This window comes from Rousettus aegyptiacus, unplaced genomic scaffold (genome assembly GCF_014176215.1).
Source record: "Rousettus aegyptiacus isolate mRouAeg1 unplaced genomic scaffold, mRouAeg1.p scaffold_m13_p_14, whole genome shotgun sequence".
Classification (NCBI taxonomy): Eukaryota; Metazoa; Chordata; class Mammalia; order Chiroptera; family Pteropodidae; genus Rousettus; species Rousettus aegyptiacus.
The window spans coordinates 50,220,298-50,244,013 of NW_023416289.1; the positions used below are offsets into that span (position 1 = coordinate 50,220,298).

The 23,716-nt window shown below is 46.6% G+C and overlaps 1 protein-coding gene across 6 annotated transcripts in view; it reads right to left on the bottom strand.

Moving 5' to 3' along the window:
* ADAMTSL3 (ADAMTS like 3) overlaps window positions 1-23,136 on the bottom strand; it is a 174,298-nt gene extending 151,162 nt beyond the window's left edge. For 4 of the 6 annotated variants that reach the window (XM_016135354.2, XM_016135356.2, XM_016135358.2 and 1 more), the window contains exons 1-3: window positions 23,010-23,135; window positions 22,498-22,566; window positions 21,711-21,812 (exon numbers count right to left, since the gene is read on the bottom strand). In XM_016135354.2, the coding sequence (XP_015990840.2) occupies window positions 21,711-21,812; window positions 22,498-22,566 (171 nt within the window). In that variant the 5' untranslated portion in view covers window positions 23,010-23,135. Of the gene's footprint in view, window positions 1-21,710; window positions 21,813-22,497; window positions 22,567-22,944; window positions 22,967-23,009 lie in introns of those variants that run through there. The other 2 variants (XM_016135352.2, XM_016135355.2) reach the window with 2 other exon arrangements.
* Between the last annotated feature and the right edge of the window lie 580 nt (window positions 23,137-23,716).

Below are 23,716 nucleotides of genomic sequence, written 5' to 3' on the forward strand. Positions count from 1 at the left end.
CTATCTCCGACCCTATGACACTGTAAGTTCCCTGCCCCGCCACTCACATGGTGACCTCTCCGGCAGGAAAAAAGGCCATCTTTGCCTTTCGCATCAAGTAAAATAAAAGAAGCATTTTATTTTACCAAAGTGGTGGTGGGAGAATCCTCAAAGTGCAGCGTGTCCAAGTCACAGTCATTGAGTCACTCAGTTAACAGATGTTCATTAAGCACCTACTATGTACCAAGGCTATTTTTGACACAGAATTCAGAAGTCAAAGAAACAGACAAGCATTATTTTTCCCAAGGAGTTTATAGTCTAACTAGGGAAGCAGAAAAGGAACACAGTAAATAGTGACTGTATTTTATGCCATACAGGGGAAAGAGATCGGAAGAGCCGGGGATGAGGTACGAATTGCAGTTTTAGATAAGTCAATGTAGGTTAGGGTTCCTTAAAAAAATCGCTTTTTTTTTTTTTTTCCTGATTTTCTAAACTGACAAGTTGGAGCCTGCTATTTTCCCAGGAGGCTGCGAAATGTCTACACTCACAAGGGACCTGGCTGGGATCTGCAGGGCTCTGAGCTGTCTGCTTCTACCTACAGCAGTGACGTGACCCTTTGCTCCTTGGCCCCAAGTGCCTATCTGCCTCCGCAGCCTTCGGACTCCGGCCAGGCTAGACCCGAGCACTCCACCCTGCTTGTTCCAACACCTCCTGCTCCCAGCGAGACACAGCCCTGGCCCACCCGGATCCTGAGAACACGCACCTCGGATCCTGAGAACAAGCACCTCGTAAGTCTGCAGACAACACCGTTACCTGACAACTGACTGATTGGGGGGAGGGAGGTGTCTTTGTTGCTAACCTCAGAGACCAGGGCTGAGTCCCAGACTCATCTGTGGACATCCCCCATGCGTGAATGTGTGTTAACTATATAGCAACAAAAGAAAAGAGAAAGGGAAAGAACAGAAGGAAGAGAAGAGAAGAGGAGAGAAGCTTCCAGCTCTTCCGGATCTGGCAATGAGACACCACCCGACCTGACACAGTCCAGAAACCCATCAGGGACATGTTCCTGTTTATTCAAGGTCTTTCTCACCCCTACAGCTTTCTTTCTTTCAGGAAACAGCTCGTCTGTGTGGCTGAAATCATGCAGGCTTTCAAAACGCAGTCTTCCAAGAGAAGAAAAAAAAAAAAAGAAATGTGCTGTTTGCACATTTTCTGAAAAACATTTATATTCATCGTGAGCCGGTTTGTTTTTCTAAGCTCGGGACAGGAAGCCTTCGGTGTGAATGCGTCGGCAGAGCTGCCAGCTTCGGCGTTAGGATGCTCCTGCCTTTCGGAATTCTTAAACAAGCAAGATGATGGGAAGATCGTGATTTAGAGCCATGAGTCTCTGCTCCATGTGCACGAATGGCAGGGGGAAAAAAACCCAACAAACTGGGGTTTAGCAAAAACTGTTAAAGTCTTGAAAATAAAAGGGGATGGTTTTATATAAATTAAGATGCTAACATCAACCTCTGCAACTCAGTGGTAAAAAAATCATACCAGAACCATCAATCAGCAGAAGAAATTAGAACGAACACACTATTTTTGGTTAAAAAAAAAATAAAGAGAAATGCAAATGAGAGTGTTTGGTCCAAGTGGGATATTGAGTGTGATAAAGGTTTACAGATTGAGACTCGTATCTGCTTAAGGCATAATTTAAATTTTTTAATGATATACAGGATAACTCATCTTTTAAGTGCTTAACACATCATCATGCCATTCCATATTTGTTTGACGTGAAAACGTCACTTTAAGTCCCGAATAAACACAGGATTAGTTTTACTAATGGTACCGGATACATGGAAAGTCACATTCATAAACTAGACAAAGTTGGAGATAGTGCACACCTGTTAAAATTCGTGATAGCTGCTCCAGGTTAGAAAGGGGTCAGATCTGCAGTTGGGGACCTGGGGTTGGGGGGGGGGGGGGTCCAGCCCACCTGCATGAGAGCCTGTGTGGCTCTTGGCCACACGGTTCCTTCACACCTCCAGGTCTTACTCAGCACATGGTTAGACAGGGGAGACTGGGCTAGATGACTCCAAAATTCCTTGTAACAAGAGGAAGATCAGGCATGGGGATGAAGGGGCCGTGCTGTTGTTTCTTTACTGTATTTTTATCCTACCAAAGTAATAGGGTTGGTATTGACTAAGAAAGTGGGGTGAATGGTGTGTAGCTCTGTACAGCTGGAGTGGAGACTGTGGAGGGAAGAGAGGGGAAGCTGGGGAGCAGACACCGGCCGGCTCTGGAAGGGGGTCTGGCAAATAGACCGTGAAGACAGTGTTTATCCCTATTAAATAGAGAAGTGAAACTATCAACATGGAGAACAGACTGGAGGGGGAGGGAAGCAGAAAGCAGGAGGCTAGTGAGGCCACGCTCATGTTCCAGGAGAGAGACGATGGTGGCAATGGGGACAGAGAGGGGGCAAGGAACCACGGCAAAGGAGCGTGGCTCAAAATCAAGTTAAGGAAAAAAAAAAAATTTAGGCCATGTATTTGAAAGATTGGGAGAAATGATGATGCTTTAGAAAAAAATTCTAAATAATCAAAATCTACCCTTAAAAAAAAAAAGATCTCCGTGGTCCTTCAACCACTAGAGAAAAAAGAAAGGGTATTTAACATTCTTCCCACCAAGAAAACAACAGATCTAGAATGTTTCAGAGGTGAGCCCCACAAAACATTCAAAGTGTAAATAATCCCAACCTTTAAAAAAAAACTCTTTCAAAGAGGAGGAAAAAAGGAACACCCAATAATTCATTCTATGAGATCATAACCTTGATAACAAAACCAGACGAAGCTCGTACAAGGAACGAATTACATATCAGTCTCACCCTTGAAATGAATGCAAGATTCCTAAATAAAATATCACCACGATAAATCTCACACCGCACAAAAAGAAGCCATCCACAGTAGAACGGATCGATAAATCGTGCTACACTTATGCCCTGGAACACAACGGAGCAGTGGAAGTGAAGGATCTCGGTGCCACACCTCAGCCGAGAGGCGATGTCAAAGCAATGCACTGAGCAGAACAGGCACAGAACGATTTCATTCGTATAAAATTCAGAGAAGGCTGACACCACATACTGTATGGCTTGGGAGAGACATACTCAAGCAGTTAAAGGAAGTGCAGACTCAAAATTCACCTGGTGCTGTGGTGGCTTCTGAGCAGAGAGGAGGATGTATGACCAAAGGGACAACACCGAGAGGCCTCAGAGGTATCGATTAGGTTCCATTCCATCATTTTTGTGGCCGGTACACAGCTGTTTGTCACACCACCTCACGTATAGCTGAGCAGGTTGGGCACCACACATCGGCATGGGGCCATCTTCCTGTTACATAAATTATTTGTGTGTATGTATGTGTGTGTGTGTGTGTACGTGTGTATATGGGACCTCTGTTTGTGTGTATGTGTGTATATATATTATATAGATGTGTATATATATTACATAATAAAATAACATATATTATATACATATAACATATGTATGTTATATATTTTTATGTATATGCACAAAATAGTTATAAAATAAATATAATATATGGTAATAAAATAAGTTTAAGTCAGAACTATACATATATATAAGCAAGTTTCTATTTAACAATACGTAACTATAGCCTTTTATATAATGTGAAACTGGTGGGTTATTCGATAAATTCTTTAGGATAAGAGTAAATTAGGAGGAAAAAGGGCAAACTCAGATTCCTTCTCAACCAACACATGTAAATCAATTCCACATGAATAAAAAATAAATGTGAAAATATATAGTATGTATGTATGTGTGTACACACACACACGCGCGCGCGTGCATGTGTGTATCTGTGTGCATAGAATTCTACCATTTTATAGAATCAAGAATTGTGAAAGAAAAGTCTGATATTAGTCTGTTTGTTTTCCCATTTTAAGTTACTTTTTCTCTTATCTGGAATTCTGAACATATTTATACAATAGCCAATTTCAAGTGTTTGTTTATAAGTCTCACATCTGGCTAGGAAGTTTCTGTTGAGTGCTTTCTTTTCATGTGGGTGGGCCACACTTTCTATTTCTCTGTGTCTCAAATATTTGTTGAAAACGGGACATTTTAAACAACATAATGTAGTACTCTAGAAATCTTTCCATCTGCACCCTTAGAAGCCAGAAATTTTTGCCAGAATACGTGTTTGTCTCTGTTTGTGTCATTTTCATCAGTCCTGACAATAACAAAACAGCCCTTTTGGACTTAAATCTTTCTTCATTCAAGGACACATGGCTATTGAACATGTGAAATGTGACTTATTCCGAATCGAAATGGGCTGTAAATATAAAACAAACATCTGATTTCAAAGATTTAGTGTGGGGGGAAGAAAAAGCAAAGTATTTCATTAAGAATTTTTATATTGATTACACGTTTAAATGATACTATTTGGGTATTCGGGGTAATGTGGCTCGCATTACATTTGTATTGAACAAGGACACCATATAGGATTTTGAGGTAGTTCTTACTTCCCTAATCATTCTAAGAAGCAGGAACCCCACTGATTAAAACGGGTGGGTATTTGCAACTCTCCTCCCTCACCAAGATACAGCCTCGGGTTCAAGACTCAGCAGATGACACTTAAAGGGGCTTCGGAAGGTGACAATCGGGATCTCGTAGCATTGCAGACTTTTCGTCTATGAAGGGCATCCCACCTCCACGTCGGTTCTCGGCCCCCAGGAGCACAGCCACCGACTTCTAACTATTTGAATGACCCAATTTCAAGGACAACCCTAAAAATCCCACATTCCAAGGGATGCCACGATGACGTGGAACAACCAAATTCAACTTGACTCTCACACAAGAAACCGAAAAACAGCTCAAACGTTCCGGCCACAACACGGTGTGTGACCTCAGGCAGGAAACACCTCCCATGCCGTCCAGTGTCGGCAGCTGCAGGGCCAACAGAGCTCTAACAGGGCGACACCATCCACCTCTCCTAGTCGGCGGATGTCCAGCTGTCACTGCAAATACGTTTGTCTCCTCCCGTAGCAAGTCCACACCAATAGCAGAGCACGGACCGAGTCTGTCAGTTGCATTTAGTGAATACAACCATTGTGAGTGAGTCGCGACCATTCCTCGTCCTTGTTTAAACCAACAAGGAAACCAGTCTACGTCCTCATTTAAAAAACAGTCCCTCTCTGACGAAAAGTGTCATTAAGTGTTCAGAAGGAAGCATGACGCAGCGGCTCGTGGCTCGCCTGCGTCTACTCAGGGGTTCGTGACAGGCTGTAAAAGAGAGACGTCTGCTCCTTGACTTAGGGCAGAAACGCAGGCTGAGGAGATGAGGCCTGAGCAGGAGGAAGGGGGAAGGAGGATGAGCTGGATGCCAGAGAAAGGCTAGAAAGAGCCCACACGTCCCCCAGGAGTCACTGGGAGACACGGTTTCGTCTTCCTGGGCTTTGCTCTCCTCGGTGAAGGACACAGGAGCAGGAAGAGCCACCTCACTGAGCATCTATAATGGGCCGGCCAGGTACTAGACGCCTGGCAGAGTTTCTCTAAATTAATCTCACATCAAGCCTGCGAGGTGGTTAATAGTAGCCCCCCTTTTCAATTAAGAAAGTAAAAATGGAAGTTCTTGAGGTCGAGAGAGCAGTCTGGTATCACAGTTGGGAAGTGGCAGAGCCTGCTGGGAAACTCACTCATTTCAGCTTTGCAGAGCCATACAGGATATAACAGAATTCTCTTGGGGGGAAAAATATATATATATATATGTACACATATGTGTAGATATATAAATATTTAGAAGAAAATATAAAGGATCTAAGTGTGGCATCGAGGTAAGAAGAGGTATCTTTTAAAAAGACACACAAAAAGGCAAACTATAATTGATAGGATGAAAAAAGAGACATTCATTCGTTCATTTAATAAATATTTTTGAACATCTGCCACCTGCCATACATTGCTCTGGGACACTCTGTCCAACTAGGAACCAACATCCTTGCTCTCCAGAAACTCCTATGTGAGGGAGAAACTGCATTAAAATTCAAATAAACATTTTTGTTCATCATAAAATATAAAAATATAGAGAAAAGATACACAGCCAACAAAGGATTAGTATCTAACACATCTAAATGTCTACAAATAAATGAAAAGTAAAAAAAAAAAATAAAAAAGTCAGGGCAAAAGGTACCAACAGGCAATGTACAAAAGTGGAGATCAAAATGCCAATAAATGTGAAAAGATGGATATTTCACTAGTAAACAAATTATACTATCAAAGAGTATAATTATGAAACTGGTAACAACAAAAAAGCCCAACAATAAGGAGTACTAGAGATAACGCGGGACAAGAATTCCTAGATTTTTGGTCACACTCTAAATTGGTACCATGACTTTGAATACTAATTTCTGCAACAGCCAAGAAAGCTCGAGACGGTTGTACCATTTCACTCAGCAATTCCATGTTTAGGCACAGACCTTAGAGAAATGAATGTATTAAAAAATGTACAGAATTATTCATAAAAACAAAGCTGGAAACAGTTAAGTGTCCAACAGGAGAATGAATAAATACATTTTGATATTCACATATGATAGAATATTGCATGGCAGCAAAAAATAAAATAAAAGAATTAAAGCTGTGTTTAACAACGTAGATGAATCTCACTCGCACCATGTCGAACGGAAAAAGCAAGGAACAATACTCACGGTCTAATTCCTTTTTTTTTTTTTTTTTAAGTTGAAAAACACAGGAATCCTCAATGTACGCCCCAAACATCAGAGTTTCAAAACAACGCTACATATTTTGTGTAGGAATATGTAGTAAAAGTATAAAGAGAAAGGAAGGGAATTAAAAATTCGAAATTCAGAACAGGGACAAAAAGAAAGGAAAAGAGGAACTGTACCTAGATCTTTGTATTGACGATGTTTTACTTCTTAGGCTGAGAGGTAGTACATAAATATACACTACATTGTTATTTAATCCTTTCTAATTCTTCATTATTACATAAAAAATTTTAAGCAAACTAAGCACAAATCTAAAAAAAAAAAATAGAACACTTATGAGAAATAGAGTAAGGATTCTCAAAAGGTAAATTAATGCTATTCTTGACAAGTTCTGAAGAAGCCATCTTTGCTCTGGATTTCAAATCTAGAAAGCCCTGCAGTCAAAATATCGGCAGGAAGTGGATAGCCAGGGACACAAAACACAATGACACGCGGGAGAAACCTTGAGTGTCCTTCCCAAAAGCAGAATGAAATAACAAAAATATTAGATCCGATATGTCGAAGGCTAAGCCGGGCCTTCAATATGTCTCGAGAAAGGCCTAGGTTTGAAGAATATGGCGCAAGTGTGGAAAAGGCCCCGAATGGTCAGGAGATAGGGGCATTAGTGAACCTGGAGAGGGAGGGCATGGGAGAAGCACAGGGCACAGCACTGGGCGGATCTGGGCACAGCCGGGTCAGAGACCTGGCATTGCCACATCAGGACCCATTCGATGACTCTCATGCTATTCCCTTGTCTCCCCAACTCAACATGACCCTCTTCCGAGGCAGAGAGCACGTTCTCCAATGAGTCCTCGCAACGTCCAGGGATCCGTGCTGGTCCGTGAGGGGGAGGGGACTGAAAGAAAAGCCTGCACTGACCTGAAGGAGTGAGGGAGAAAACTCAAGGGTGAAGTTCACAGGGAGAAAAAAGACTCGCAGAGAAACAACTTGATTGCAAAGTGGAACACACAAGGGAGACATGGCAGTGAGAGGATTGGGAAGGACTGAATGTCTGGAATCTAGGATTCAAGGTAACTAGGATTAAGAACAAAGAGGCACGTGGAGGAAGGAGGATGGGGAGGAGGGGAGAAGAAGCTGAGGACGGCACGAGGCATAAGTTAAGTGTGACCAGAGCGTGGGACGCGGTCGACCACACCACTCGGAGGAAACGGCCGGGCACACACAAGGACGGAGTAAGAACTCAACGATGAGTATCTCAATGATCGCCAAGTCCCGCCTGGAACATCTTCCTCCCCTGCTGCATGAGGAAGGCAGCCTGGCCCACCTGCCCACGCGCTGGGTCACGACCCAGGGAGAAGACTGGATGGGAAGCAAAGCGGAATAGATGCACGTTTCTTTACCAGTTATAAACAATACGTTTTCTTTTTCTTTTTCTTTTCTTTTTTTTTTTTTTTTTTTTTTTGGTAACCGAAGAAATAAACACAGCTCACTTCTAAAAAAGCAAACATTTGTAGAGAGTCATTAGATGACATCTGCTCTCTGGTGGAAAATTTAAGGAAAACAGTATGATTCGGGCCAAGGCAAGAGAAAGACCAATTGGTTTTATTTAGACTACGGCACTATCAGGCTTCCTTGTACAATAAACAAACACTGAGCCTCTCCACCCACGAGTACCACTGTTCTCCACCTACATACCCAGGGCTTCTTTCCTCCGACACACCAGTCTATCCACACACGCGCCAACACCAAGGACGAACAACAGTGGTGGACTCCTTTGGGAGATCTTACACATTGTGTGTGTGGGGGAGGAGGGGACAATTAAAAGGGATGGAAGAGAAGCATAAAAGAGTGAGAAAAGAAAGAAGAAAAGGAGTATGTCCCGAAGGCAGCCACTAGCCACTGAGCTAGACAAGTGGGTCTAATTAGCTCTGATCATCGCTTGCTCTGAGACATTGATTAGGTCTGTTCGGGCTCTGTGATCTTTGGTATTCTGTTTATCTGGTCTCTAAGTTTTTAAACATAATTGGTCTATCCCATACTATGCCCTAGAGAAGGCAGAGAGAGAAGCCTGCTACAATCATGAGCCCACCCTGAGGGTTAAAGAGAGATATATATATAGAGAGAGAACATTCAACCAAGATAACAGAGCAAGGCACAGGAATCCTAAATGCATGCCCCAAACAACAGAGTTTCAAAATCCCTGAAGCAAAAACTGATAACATTGGGAAAAAAGAAAATAAACAAATCCACAATTTGAGTTGGGGATTTCAATACCCCCCTCTCAGCAACTGACTCAATAACTAGACAGGAAATCATCAGGGACACAGAGGAACTAAACATCATCAACCAACAAAATGTAATTGTCGCTTAAAAGAGACTCCATCCAACAAAAGCAGAATACACATTCTTTCCATGTGTCTGTGGAACATTCGCCAAGACCATATTCTTGGACGTAAAACAAACCTCAACAAAACACACAGAATGAAAAAGAAGAAATGAAACAACCCTCCTTTGCAGGTGACATCATTACCTGTAAATCACCTCCTAAGCATCCCATGGGTGAGGGCGGGACTCCCACCCTATGGGTGAGAGGGAGGGTCAGACACCCGACACCCGACAGGCACAGATGACAACGGGTTATTAAGCACATATACTCACAGCCCAAGGGAAGGGGACAATGTGCGCCACGCAGGGCCACACGGAGGTGCCACTTGAGAAGAGTGAACAGGAGGGGACGGAGAGAAGCAAGCTCTGGCGCAGCAGGAGGGTGAGGTGACCTCTGGCTCCTTCAGGAGGCTGTGAGCGGCTTAACTCTTCAGGCTGGCAGGGAACTGAAACCCTCTACTCAGATATAAGCACGAACTTTGCCTGGCCCGCTGGATAAGGAAAGTCGTTTGTCTAGGGGACATATCCACGGGACAGAATGGGGAGGGGGACTCGCATGTAGGCCATGCAAGGCCTTCCTAGTTTCGCCAGATGTCAAGGCAACACATAATAGTGGGCCTTAATTGTAGGCTTTATGCCACATTCTCTAGGTAGAGAAACCTAGGGAATCTACAAAAAAAAAAAAATCCTAGAACTAATAAATGAATATAGAAAGATTATAGGATACAAGAGCAATACGCAAAAATCGATTGTATGTCTGTGTATTAACAACTAATGTGTGGATAATGAAGTGAAAAACCCAACACCGTTTGATACCACACCAAAAAATAAGAAATATTTAGGTACAAATACAAAAAAAAAAAAAATCAAGATTTTATAAAACTTTTTTTAAAGTCAAAATAGATCTAAATAATAAGACAAACCATGTTCATGGATCAGAAGACTCAACAAAGAAAAAATGTTAATCCTCAAACTGATCAAGAGGTTTAACACAATTTCTACCAAAATCACAGCAAGATTTTTTGTGTGTGTGTAGACAAGCTTACTCAAAATGTAGATAGAAATGGACATGAACTTACCCACGCAAATACTCCCAAATGATTTTTGACAAAGGGACAGAAGTCATTCAATGGAGGAGGGAAAGACAGTCTTTTCAACAAACGAGGACAGAAAACTGGATATCTGCCCACAAAAGAAAGTCCTGATCTTGACCTTACACCTCACACAAGTTAATTCAAAATGGATGACAAATTTAAATGAAATAAGGCAAAGCTATCAAACTTTTGGGGAGAAAAAAAAAGGAGACGACCCTCAGGACCTAGACAAAGAGTTCTTAGCTACAACACCAAAAACCATGAACCACCAATGAAAAAAAAAAAAATTGATAAATCGGACTTTATCAAAATTTAAAACTTCTGTTCTGCAAAAGACTCTAATAAGAGAATAAAACAACCAACCTATAGATCAGGAGAAATGATCTAGAAACCACATTCCCAGTAAGGGAATTCCAACACACTGAGGAAGCTAAAATGCCTTCCTATATACTCACCTCACCATCAAAGAAAAGGAGGAAAGGTGAATACTGAACACAGGATGCAGACGAGAACCCCATTTTCATTTTCACGGCCAACTCTAGTCTTACGGTAGTTTCCATTAAGATCACTTTCTTTCCCAACCTCCCCAGGGATTGTTGCTCAATGGATTTTTAATTGAATCTCAGAATTATGCGCTAACCTCACAGTCTTACACTTCCCTTGGTTATCCCAGCAGTGGAGAACACCGTCACCATCTCCGTAGGGTACCAGTCGAGGGCTGGCTAAGGAAGAACCTGGGAGCCAAGGCCTTTACTCGAAGTACTTGTGTCCCGGGGTGGGCATCAAAGAGAATCAGCTGAAGATATAGGAAAAAAACAGCCCTGGGACCGACAAGGACAGAGACACTGGCCTGTCACACTCGAGGGATTCACGGAGGTCTGCATGAGCACATCGCCCGCACTGCCCTGCTCACATGCGTGAGCGTGTGCCTACCCATCAGCTTCACCCATGAACTACGGAATAAGCTGTGGATAGTTCATGCCACAGCATGAGCCGGGCTCTCCCCTGCCCCACCCCACCCCAAAACGTTCAGTCGTCTGTTAAAGTACTGCTGCGAAGTGTGCTAAGGATACACCAGCGGTCACCAGCGGTCACCAGCCAGATGGACAGTGGGCACCATCCAGGCAAACAGGCCGCCATGCACCAGGGCCCGCCGGACCATGGCTACCTGCCACTCCACACGTCCCCCTTCCCTGCTCCTGGAGCCACGTGCTAGCCCAGCTCTGATAGCAGAAGCTGCTAGTGCAGGAGCTGTGAGCAGTGCTGCCTGCCACACGCTGGACACCCCCAACCCTAGGCAAGCAGGAGGACAGCCTGAAGGTCAGCTCAAAGCCGCTGGGCCACCTCCAAGATGCAAGGCCACGAAGCCAAGGCCTGACCGGGCTGGGGAGGGCGTGCGTGCGGCAGAGGGCCAGTAGGGAGGGGGCGTGAGTGGCTGTGGTCCCACTGTGCACAGCTCCAGGGCAAGGAGGCTCTGCATTCTAAGTGTGAAGTGTTTGTGCTGGATTTTGCTTGAACGGCCACAGGCCATTGGCCTCGCCTCCCTCTGCTGTCCCACACATGTCCCCTTCTCTTCTCTCAGCCTGAGCAGAGGATGACCACGAATCACTGCCGATGAACGGGCAAAGCTTCCCCCATGTGCACAGTCGTGCCCCTCCCGTCCACCACCACCTTCAACCTGCAGACCTTTCTCCTGGACTTTAACATGTATGGGTCTCTCTTTTCATCGATTATAGATTAAATTAATAAAACATAATTAAATTACATTTATCCATTCTATAAAACAGCTTACAGTCCACCCCTAAATGAGCCATGCCAAGTCTCGGAATGCCCTCTTCCATAACCAGGCTGGTCACTTCTATCCGGATTTAAGGGCAATGGAGTTTAAAACGCGTGGACTGCTATTAAACTGACAATGTTTTTAGTGATGTCAAATGCTGGCGAGACTGTGGTGAGTCGGCCACTCTCGCAGGCTACGAATGGGAGTGCCAATGGCCACAACCGGTAGTGATGAAAAGTACTTGTATCTAAAGATGTTAAAGAGTCCATAACTGACAACATGGATAACTGAAATACGGATCATACTGACCACTCAAAAACGAGCCAGAGATAAGATCAGCAACTGGAGGAGGAGGATCCGATCTTATCCAATGCCTGGGCCCGTTACTCCTTGAGGAGAGAATTGCCTCTGTTTATGGAAACAGATGAGCACTTTGTCCTGAGCTGCTGAGGGCAAAGGTCTGTAGGAGGCAAGATAAAAAGAGATGGACCGCTCCTCGCTAAGACTAACTAGGAATTAACGTGGGGAGTGGGTCAAGAATAGAGAAGGGCTGGCAAAAAGAGGGGATCATAGAACAACATTCCCTGATACGGAGGTAATGAAACGTAGGAAAAATGTCAGGTGGGCCAACATCCTTCCTGAGATTGAGCACCTCAAAACCATACATTTCAAAACAAATCTTTAAGGCTGCATTCTCTGGAGAAAAAAATAAATAAATCAGAAACAAAAACAAAATAATTTTTAAAAATTTGTTTGAAAAGTTACTCAATACTCCACTTAGCTGTGTCCTACAATGTTTTTAACTTCCAATGAAATAGAAGGTTTCTAGGAAAAGGTAAACTTCCATAATACAATAAAGCAGCAGGAGAAAACCAAAACGGCCCAATAATCATACAAAAGGTTTTAAAAAGACTGACTCCCCCCAAAAGTTCTGTTCCCTATTTATTTTACTGCTGAGTTTTTTAAACCCTTCAAGGAACAGGTTATTCCTGTGCTATTTAAACTCATCCAGAGGAGAAAAAAAAAACAATGGAAAAAACTTCCATCCATTTTATGAAGTTAACAAAAATCCCGATATGAAAACCTGAGGAAGACTAACCGATATTACTCATGATACAGATGTACTACCTTTCAACCAAATATCTGCAAACCAAATCCAGCTGAATACTAAATAGATCATCTATCACGGCCAAGTACAGTCAATGCCAAAAACACAAGGATGATCCAATATCAGGAAACCCACGACTGTGATTCATCGTGTGAGTGAGTCGGAGGAGTAAAAGCATACGGTCACCCAGATCGCCCTGAGGGACCCTGCTCACCAAACATGCTGGGAATTGCAGCGTGCTCACCATGGGCAGCAGCTGGCCCAGTAAGGGGACACACCACTCGGGAGAGCAGAGCTACCCCAGGTGGTGGCCAGTTGGAATCAGGGAGTGATGCTGGGAGGCTCATTTATCAAGCGTCTCCCTCCAGCCAAATATCAAAGAAGGAGAATCAATACACAAAGGCAGACAGAGAATGGGGTCTCCCGGCTAGGGTGGCGTTTTTTCAAACTGCTAATACAGCCCCTTAGTAGATCATGAAATTAACTTATTGGGTCTTAACCAGTCTTTTTTTTTTTATATAATATGAATTTAAAAAATAAAAGCAATATTCTTCAGGAAGAATCAGCATGGTTTCTTGAAATTTGTTCCAGTAATGTGAATGCATATATATGTCCATGCCCTGAGTCATGATGGTAACTAATCCACTTCTTCCTGTGGGTTGTAGTCAAAAAGTTTAAGTAACTGTGTGCATTTGGACTCGCTCTCGTGTGTCCCTGTCTTGACCAAGAGAAGAGCAAAAACTCTGGTTACCCTGCTGGTCTAACCAAAGAGAAAGAGATTCGTGAGACAGAACCATGGCCAAGGCAAGCCCTACCAGAACAGAACTCTCACAAGATAAATGCATACAAGTTTTTTTAAAATAGAAGGAGCCATCAGTAGAACATAATCAAAAAATAGATATCACTAGATAAATTACTCAAAAATAAACAAACAGAAAAAAGAAACAGTCACAAACAAATTACAGACAACCTGATCGCTCACTTTCAAAAGCTCAGATAGAAATGCAAGAGTTTTAAAAAAAAATGTTTTAAGACAACGGAAGTGAGCTTAGGAAAAGAATGGCAAAAATAAAAGACCAAAAACATTATATATTTTAAACCCACATTTAAAAATCTTTCCTGAAACACATATATACCCCTGTGAAGTTAAAAAATTATTCGCATAAAAATTATTTCCATCACGTCCAGATGAAAATATGGACTTCAGGATAAAGAAGAAAAAGAAAAATGCAGGTATCGTGATAAAGTGAGGCACACACAAAGGAGGAAAAATCAGATTGGTCACAGAATTCTAATCAGCAATACTCAAAGCCAAAAGGTACAGAATCAATAAGCACAAAGATCTGAAGGAAAAGAAGGAAAAAAGTTTTCTTTGATTGTATTGTTGAATTTTTCCATTCTTTTTAAGAAACAGTAACTATCCATATGTTGGACCTCCTCTGTCATCATTTTTCTACAATCGTTTGCTGCTTTTATATTTTGTCTTGTAGAATACCCATTCTACATGTCTAGCATTTTCCCCAATTGCATTCACTCTCGTTTCTGACAGGGTCAACTGTTGGCTGAGGGCAGCTTGGACAGGACATGAGGTAAGAGATGGGGAATGAACCAGAGCTGGCCATAGCTTCGATACCGCTTTGTCGTCTGGCTCATCCTCTCACCGAACGTGCTCTTTCCTCTTCTCTAGAGTCCCATCTTTTTATTTTTGACATTCCCTAGAAACCCCCTCACCCCACAGCTCTCTGTTCTGCAAAGCGCTGTGCGTTACCCATCTTATCTATCCCCTTTGCCTTTAGCATCTCCCTCTGTACGACGTGACGCTGTCCACCTGGACAACAAAATTTCCCAGTCAACGATTTCCCCTTCCTGCTCTATGTCCTTTGCCATTTTGGGTGTCACACTTGGCCTCTTTGGGGACAATACCCACTTCTTTTGAGTACCATCAGGGCCCCCAATTTTACTGAACTTAACAAAAATGTATTACCTGGGCACAAATGTGACTCACAAGCCAAGGAGACACATGTCAGCCTTCAAGTACCCATCTCACTCGGATCTAGATTTCACGGGACTCAGTAAAAGAACTTCACGGTTTGTATCTGGGGACAGGTGCTACTTCCTTGTTTCCTTGGAGATAGACTTGGTTCTCTTTGTTGTTGTTTTTATGCAGTTTTGAGGAAAGGAACTCTCATTACTTTTCCATTATGCCAGGTGCCATTTAAAACAAAACATTTTTTGTTCTTGGAACTTGCCTAAATAATTGTGAATAATACCTTCTAGACCAATTAAAACAAAAAATGAAGAGAGATCTAGCCTTAGCAGACACTAAACACATTTCAAAGCCACGATAATTTTAAAGTGATGGAATTAGCACAGGAAGAGACATACGATTAGAAGAAAAGATAGAGGTACCCGTATTTTCTCTCAGTATGTAGTTATTTCCAAGCATGATGCAAAAGCAAGGAATTCTTAAGAAACTCCTAGAGTAGACTACTTAAACAATTTTTAAATGCCAGTATATCAAAAACATAAATAAAAATAAAATACTAATGATAAAATGGGAAAGTTATTGGCAACATACTAAAGACAAAAGCTGAACTTTCTATGTAAAGGGCACATACAAATTAATAAGTAATTCTCGGTATAAAAATAGGTAAACATATAAAGACGAAATCTGTTACTCTATTTCACAAAAAGCAGTAACATAAATAATACAAAAATATTTTTAAGAATCTCTCACTATTAATTCTGTCTTAAATCTTAGATTGCCAACTACTGCAAAGGAATAGTACACACTGACAATAGCTTTCCGAAAGGCAATCTGTTGGTGTAAATACAAAAGCTCTTAAAGTTGCACATACTTTGACTCACGATCATATCTCAAAATACAGTTTTCTAGAATATATTTCTAGAAATATATTCAAAGAAAACGATCAGAAAGGTGAGCAACGATGATGGGCCTGCAAACATTATATTTATAGCAGCATTATTCGCAACAGTGAAAAACTGATCAGCTTGTATGTTCAGCAGCAAAGAATCAGCTAACAAAATACTAAGTAATGATGCAGTAGTATGAAGATATTAGATATTACTATAGAAGGATACTTAATAGCAAGTAGAAATAGTCCTCGTGTTATGAAATCTTTAAAAAGTTTTAATCTAAATATGGTATAATCACTTTGTATAAGACATATATTAGTCTTCTAGGAAAAATATTGTAAATAAACACCACAAAATCCTAACAATTGGTAGAGTTAAAGGTGATTTTTCCTCTGTCCTTTCTTATGTTTTCCACATTTTTTATAACAAGTATGTTTGATGTTTTTAAATCAAGGGGAAAAAACACACAATGGAAATTTCAAAAAAGAATTCGGAGTCCTTTAACACTGTAAGTTTTTACTAATAAAAGAGTTACTCTTCCTTGTTTCTAAATTATTTTCAAAATAAAACACTATCATATTTCTAAATGAAGCCTTTGAGAACAAATGCATTTCTATTTGACCACAATAATTTATAGCATACACTAGCTGGAGCTGTTCAGTGCTGACAAATTCCAGAAAGTAATTGCATAAAATACTTGGAGAGGAAATTACTTTATGCTGCCATGCTATTTATGGAAATTAGCATCTCTGTAAAAATAAACTGAAAGCATTCTCAACCTCGAAATGTGGTTTCCATAAGATGTTAGCTTTGGTGCTTCAAAACCCACCAGCAGTGCTGTGGAGGAACACTGCCTCCTTTTTTTCTGTCACAAAAGAATTACCTATAATTGTTTGTTTTCCTCTTGTATCTTTAATCCCTCCCATTCAACTGGCGGCTTCCCTTTGGAGCACATATACATTGAGGTGTTTGTTTTGCTACAAACAAACAAACAAAAATACCAAACGCCTTTCTAATGATGCTGTCTACCTGTCAAACAGTATTGTTCACTTTATTCAGTGCCTGACATTTCACAATCCCCACCTTCTGCTGGACCTGGCTCCTTCAGACGTCACCAACGCTTCCACGAGATCGGGGTGAATTTTCACCTTCACATGTCCCTAAAACTGGTTCAAAACCCAAAGGAATTTTCAAGGCTTAATTCTCTCATTCTCTCTCTCAACCTCATGTAATCACACCTGTCAAGTCCTGTAACTGCGGGTTCTTAAATGGTGTCCATAGTGACACCCTCTCGTCTGCGGCTAACTCCCCCCTATTCACTCTCATGAGTGAAGTTGAAGGTCTCCTCATCACCAACCTGGACCAGTGCCCGTGGCCTTTGCTCAGATGTGTCCCCAGTGGTCCAATAGTGCTACACACACACACACACACACACACACACACACCCATCAATGTTCACAGGTCTCCCTGTTGCTCCCTGAATAAAGTCCTCTTTATTATTTATTTTCTCAGTATGATCTTCAAGGTCCCCCCCCCCCCAGTAGAGCCACAAACTGTCTCTGTTCACCCTTACCTCACACCCTACTCTGCCAGGTACCCTACTCTTCAAACATATGGTGTCAATGGAAACAGAAAGAGAGAAAAAAAAAGACTTAAGAGATTTCTGAGATGAAATAAATGGTGCTTAGTGACAGAACGGGTACGGAGCGGGGGCAACAGAGACGAAGGCATGCAGAGCGACCCCAGGATTCTGACTCAGGTGACTACATGATGGAGGCCCTGAGACAGAGCTGCGTGGGTGGCGAAGACTTGCATTTGGAAGTGTTGTGTTTGAGGCCTCCGAGGGAAGCCCCCGGGGGAGGTAGCTAGTGGCCCCTGGATATACTGACCTGCAGCTCATGGAAGAGGCAGGCAGAAGCCTCTCGGAGCCACCCGGCCTCTTTATTTTAGAGAGATCATTAAGAAGAAAAGGAAAGAAGGGAAGAGAAGAGAAGGGAAGGGAAGGGAAGGGAAGGGAAGGGAAGGGAAGGGAAGGGAAGGGAAGGGAAGGGAAGGGAAGGGAAGGGAAGGGAAGGGAAGGGAAGGGAGAAGGAAAGAAAGAAAAGAAAGAAAAGAAGGAGGAAGGAAGGAAGGAAGGAAGGAAGGAAGGAAGGAAGGAAGGAAGGAACTGAAACTGAGTTATCAAAACTGTGTTTCATATTCAATGTTTACATTTGAAAACAATAGACAACTTTTTATCATTTCAGTGTATACGTAATCCCATATGAAGAGAACATCAAAAGCTGATATTTGAAAACCTGAATAATTATGAGGCCTGGGTCCCCTGGGAGAAACCCCAGGAGCCTCTGGAGAGTGACTCCGGCTGCCTATAGAGAGCATACGAAGGGAGGAAGGAAGCAAACCACACAGCTCTGGAACCCAGGAGAGGTGAAAAAGAGCGGGAGAGGCAGAAAGACAAAAGGTGGGCGAAGGACAGACAAGGAGGGGAGCTCCCTTAGAGCTAGCTCCCAAACAAGAGGACTTCGGATAAGTCCTGCCTCACCAGCCACCATCTCCCTCCCTCCCTCATCTCTAAGAACTGAGCGGCACTGAAGAAACAGAATATCACACGTAGAGTTGGACTGTGCCTGGGCAGAGACTGGCAATGCACCCCCCAGAGGCACAGCTGCTTAGACCAGATCCGACCTGTCCCTGGACCTTCCACGGCAAGAACTGAAGGGAGCTGGCAGGACAGAGAGGGGAGGCGAACTCCTGCACCCCCAGTCCGCACAGCAAGATGCGAGCATTTCCTGGGGCTTAGCTGAACAACAATCAAAGTGACCTGGGTTAAAACCATCCAGCCGGCACACCACCCCACAGGGCTGCCTGTGGGGCGAGAAGACCCCGGCAGCCTGAGACGAGGCAGAGCTGGACCGTGTGCTCTGGGAAACCTGTCCTGCAGACTCCTCTGCGGATCTCACACATGCCCCGCACAGGGCAGAAGAGTCGGGGGGAGAACAGGGGAGAGGGGAAGTGCCAACTAGCAGAGGGTGGCCTCTGGTTAAGTGAAGAGCTGTTTGCCCTCCTCCCCATCCCCTCTCCTCGTTTCCTGCCCCAGGAAAGCTGGACCCCGAATAATGAAGAATAGTGAAAAGCAAGACGTAGCACAGAGCCAGTCTTCACTCACCCCTGGCCGAGGTGATGAGACAATAAGCCACAGCGTGACCCCATGCCAGCACCTGGAGCCAACCTGTCGAGCCTCAACTAGACAGAACGAGGTGATACATAAATCAAGTGGGGGTGGGGAGGGTCAGAGTTTTAAATTGGACTGGACTTTTAATTAGTGAGGGTGGATCTGCCAAAGATGTCACATCGGGATGAGGATGGACCGGGTTTGACGAAGCATCGTTGGAGCCAGCGAAGGCCTCCGTATTTGTTTCCCACGGAGCTGAGAGACTTCCCGATGAAGAGGCTGGGAGAGAGCTGCAACAGGAGCAGCTGTGTTCTCAGGGAAGATCAGAGTCCCTGAGGACAGCGCCCAGAGCAAAAGGAAGCTTCCAGGGCCAATGAGACAGGAAGACGGAGGTCCTTCCTCTTGTCTGGGTGAGAGAGGCAACAGATGCCTCCAAAAACGGCCAAAAAGGACTTAGGAAAAAACAAGACTGCAGACCTCGCAGCTTGCTCTGCGATCTGTCACAATTACATGCGGTCGGTGAATGCAAGAGTTGATGGTTTAGCTGATTAAATACAGAAAATCTAGTTTTTATTAAATTAGTTGGCACATCCACGCTCTTTGACGTTCACCCTCGCACGGCTATTAATTCTCTGTCAGCCACCTGGTGGCAGCACTGCTAAGGCACGGAGAGATACAAAGGAGCATCTTACGGCCCCCTCCCCCAAACGCCAAAATCCCGAGAAAACTCAGAGGGGCAACTGTGAATCCCACCCACGCTGACCCTAGAGAGATAATCAAGTGTCCACTTATGGGTAGGATCCAGGGACCGCCCTCCCCATCACCGGAATTCTCCCAGGGCGGTGGTCGGAGGGCCTTGTCCAATCCCACCCACACCTGCAGGAACCTCCCCGCTAGTCCCAAGCCCACCCGCCGCCTTCCAGCCTCTGCAGCTGGCGCCTCCCGAGTGCCCCCTGCAGCTCCCCAGCGTCACGACAGGCCCTGAGTCTGTTTCAAACAGTGCAGCAACTGGCTGGCTAGTGCTCACTGTCCACCGGTTAGGTGCCAAACACTGTTTTTCTTTGGTTTCGTTGCTTTCTTCCACTCCCCCATGGTCCAACTGCTCCAGACGATGCTAGGAGCTAGACACCTCCTCTCTACAGGCGTGGAAACTGAGACGCGCTGTCCACATTCAAACAGCGGGCAGCGCGGATGATGAAGGCGGCTGTCCCCACATGCCGAAAGAGCGCTGCCAGCGGCACGCGGAGATGGAAAAATCCACAGGAGGTGCGTGATGCAAGCTGGCCAAACACTGCCCTTGGCCAGAGGTCAACAGACCGCCTCAAGGCACATGGAAGTTTTCCAGGGTGAAAGAAGGCAGAGCAAGACGCTGTGCCTTGAAGCCTCAGCCCCACTCGACCTGAGGCTCCTGTCGCCTGTTTCGGATCCTCTGGAGGGACAGAAAAGCTAGCACCCACTTATTCGCCGCACGCTACACCTCGCTGACCAGAGGACCCTGAAAATGACTCTGAAAATGCTTAACTTTCGTTCTCACAGAAGATAGCTCTTAAAATATGGTTGTGGAGCAACAGCGTTAAGAGGGAGTCATGAAAAAGATGTGCTTTGCTAACCCGTTCTTACGAGTCACAGAAACCACGGGGCATCAGGGTTGAAAGAAGCCTCAGAAACAGTCCCAGAGAGTGACGCTAGGGGCACAGAGGTCTCAGCCACCCCGGCGTAGCTAGTCATTCGTGTGCGCATGCGCACCTAGCAGATGCGCGCGCTTAGTCGTGCGCACTTCGCAGACGTGACTGCCCGCGTTAACAGGCCCTTTACACGCCCTGAGGGTGCACAGGCCACCAAGCCACGTGCAAGGAAGGGCTGCCTCGCCCCAATTCACACCAGGTGCTGTGCAGGCTGGTAGCAGCCCAATGCCAAGATGGGCTCTGTCCCTTCAGATGTGGGCCTATGAACTGCTCAGCAGCAGCCAGGCTACACACATATCCGTCTGACTTAGAATGCTCTGAAAACTAGACTTCATAGGAAATCTGGATGCTGGAAGATCTGGCCATCGTGGGTTTGCGTTCCCACCCGGCTATGGCTGGAGCTCAGCAGAGGTGGCTCCTAATGGATGAAGCACACACTGTCTACTTTGCCACTGTGCCCACCACTCCCTACTGTCTCCCAGGCAACGCCCTGTAGGATGCGGTGAATGAGCTGGGTGCTCTGAAGGAAGGACCACAAAACGGTGCGGTGTGTGCACATTCAGAATGCATACTTATTAGCGGGGGTGAGGCCGGACCCCCAAGGTCTGCCCATTCACTGGTCCTGTCCTTTGGGCACAAGCAGACAGTCATTCTAAACTGAAAAGACAGGGTGCATGGCAGCCCCAAGTCACCACTGGCACATGCCACCTGCCACGGTGTTAAGGCCGTGGGTGCGCCTCCGAGGGGGGATCCTAAAAACTGCGGATCGTTTTTACAGGTAAGTCAACCAGAAATAGCATTCTCTGGAGGTAGGAAAGAAAACTAGATGCTCTTTGGTATGGGGTTAACGCCAGTCACACACCTTAGGAGAGCTAAGGAAGCAGAGGAACACCTGCAACTCCTCTTCCCCTCTTACCTGCAGGAGGGCGGAGTGCAACACGACCATCCACATGGGCAGCCGCCAGGGGCTTGTCCAGGAAGCCATGGGGTCCCGTCTCCTTGAGGTCTTACTTGTAGCCTACAAAAGAGGAGAGAGCTCTTCCCAACAAGCTCTGACCCCAGCAGCAGCACCCATGACTTAACGGACCAATAACAGGGAGACTGGAAATGACTGGGTGGGTCCAGGATGGGCTCCTTACTCCAGGCTCCAGGCTGGCTGGGGCTCTCTTTGGGGCCAGTCCACATCAAGGTCAGGAGGGCAGCTGGACCTGCCTCAAATGGGCATCCCACACGTCCAGCCCTCCAGGAGCTGAGACGTCTCTGACCCGGCCACTTTCCAGCCCATTTGTCAGCAGTAGGGTGTGGCCACTGGCATCCGAGGCCAGCACGGAGCCAAGGGCTAGGGCACCTGCCAGCTTCTGCTACTTCAGGCAAAAATGCATCTAAGGACCAACAAACCAGCCCAGAGGGAAGGGACCTGACTACGGTCACACAGAGAGGCAGTGACATCCCTGGGGCGGAGGTGCAGATCTTCTGACAGGTCAAGTCTTTCGGCACCAGATGCCACGCGCGCCCTCAGTGCCCCCGAGCTGAGGTGAGGGACGCCGGGAGGGCGCGGCCCCGCAACCCGTCAGCGCAGTCTCTCCACACAGGTGGGGGCCCCTGGGACCCGGAGGGCAGCGAGGGGCTTCTTCAGAGCCCCCCTGCCGGTGCCGAGGGAAATCAGTGGGAGTCGAGACTGGAAAAGCCGCGGTCACACTTGCCTCTCGCTTCGCCTCGCGGGCGCCTTGGCGGAGCCGGTGTCCGGGGGCGGGTCGGTGGCTCCTCTCCATCTGCAGAAAGCATTAAGGGCCTGGCCTAATGCGATCCGCAAATGTGCTGCCGCTTCCGACCCGGGGCGGTGACAGGGCCGCGCGGGGCCCGCGCGCGGCTGTCCCCGTCGCCCCTCATGCGCCCGCGGCCAACCTGCCGGACCTTTGAAGCCCCAGGCCGCCGGCTGCCCGCTTCTCCCCGGACGCCCCCAAACCTGAGAGACACCCCCAAACCTGAGACTCCCCCTCAGAAAAATCTCCAGAGCGCCCCTCCGCCCGCGCGGAGCCCCGCGCTTTCCTCCCCGAGCCCTCCCGAGCCCCGCGAGGGGCCGGGGTTTTCTGGGGTTCAGTACTGGCCTGTCACCAGCACCTTCATTTTTAAACACGGACTCGTCAAACCTGCCAGAAGCGCCCCCAGAGCCGCTGTGGGGACCGCCGTCGCCGCGACGCGCCCGGGCACCCACCTGGCGCCGCAGAAGCGTCTGGAACGGGCGGCGCGGCTGGGCGCGCACTGCGCAGAGGCGGCCCCGTCGCCACCTGGTGAGGAGCGCGGCCGGGGCTCCCCGACGCCGGCCTCCCGCCGCCGCGAAGCTAAATGGGGCCGGGCGCGCCGCCCCGCCTCTCCCGCCCCTCCGGGCGCGCGCCCAGGGCGCAGGGCGCGCGCCGCCACCTGCGCCGCCCGGCAAGTGCACAGCGCGCCCCGCGCCCCGCGCCCCGCCCGCGCCCCCTGCCCGCGCCCCGGGCCGTCGGCGCGCAGGGACCGGAGGGGCCAGGCGCTCGGAGCGCGCGGGGCCGCGGCGACGGCGAGACGCGGCTGGAACGCTCCTCCGCCCGCTTCCTGGAAGCCACTCCTCGCCCGGGCCGGCCGCCAGGCCTGGTGCCAGAGCCGGGAGTGCCGACGCCGCCGCCGCTGGGCGCGCGCGAGCCAGCCGGGCCGCCCCGCCTCCGCCGAGGCCCGCGCGGGGATGTGTCCCCCTTTCCCCGCCTCCGCCGCCCCCGGCCCAGCGCCCCTCGGCTGAGTCGGGCCCACGGAGGTTGGCCCGGAACCGCTGGCTCGTGCCTGCACCCGGTGCTCCCGGCCAGGCCTGACCCGGGCCACAGACCGGTGCCCACCCAGGCCTCCTGGCGCCCTGCGCGCACCCGCACCCGGGCCGCGGGACCCCAGTAAACT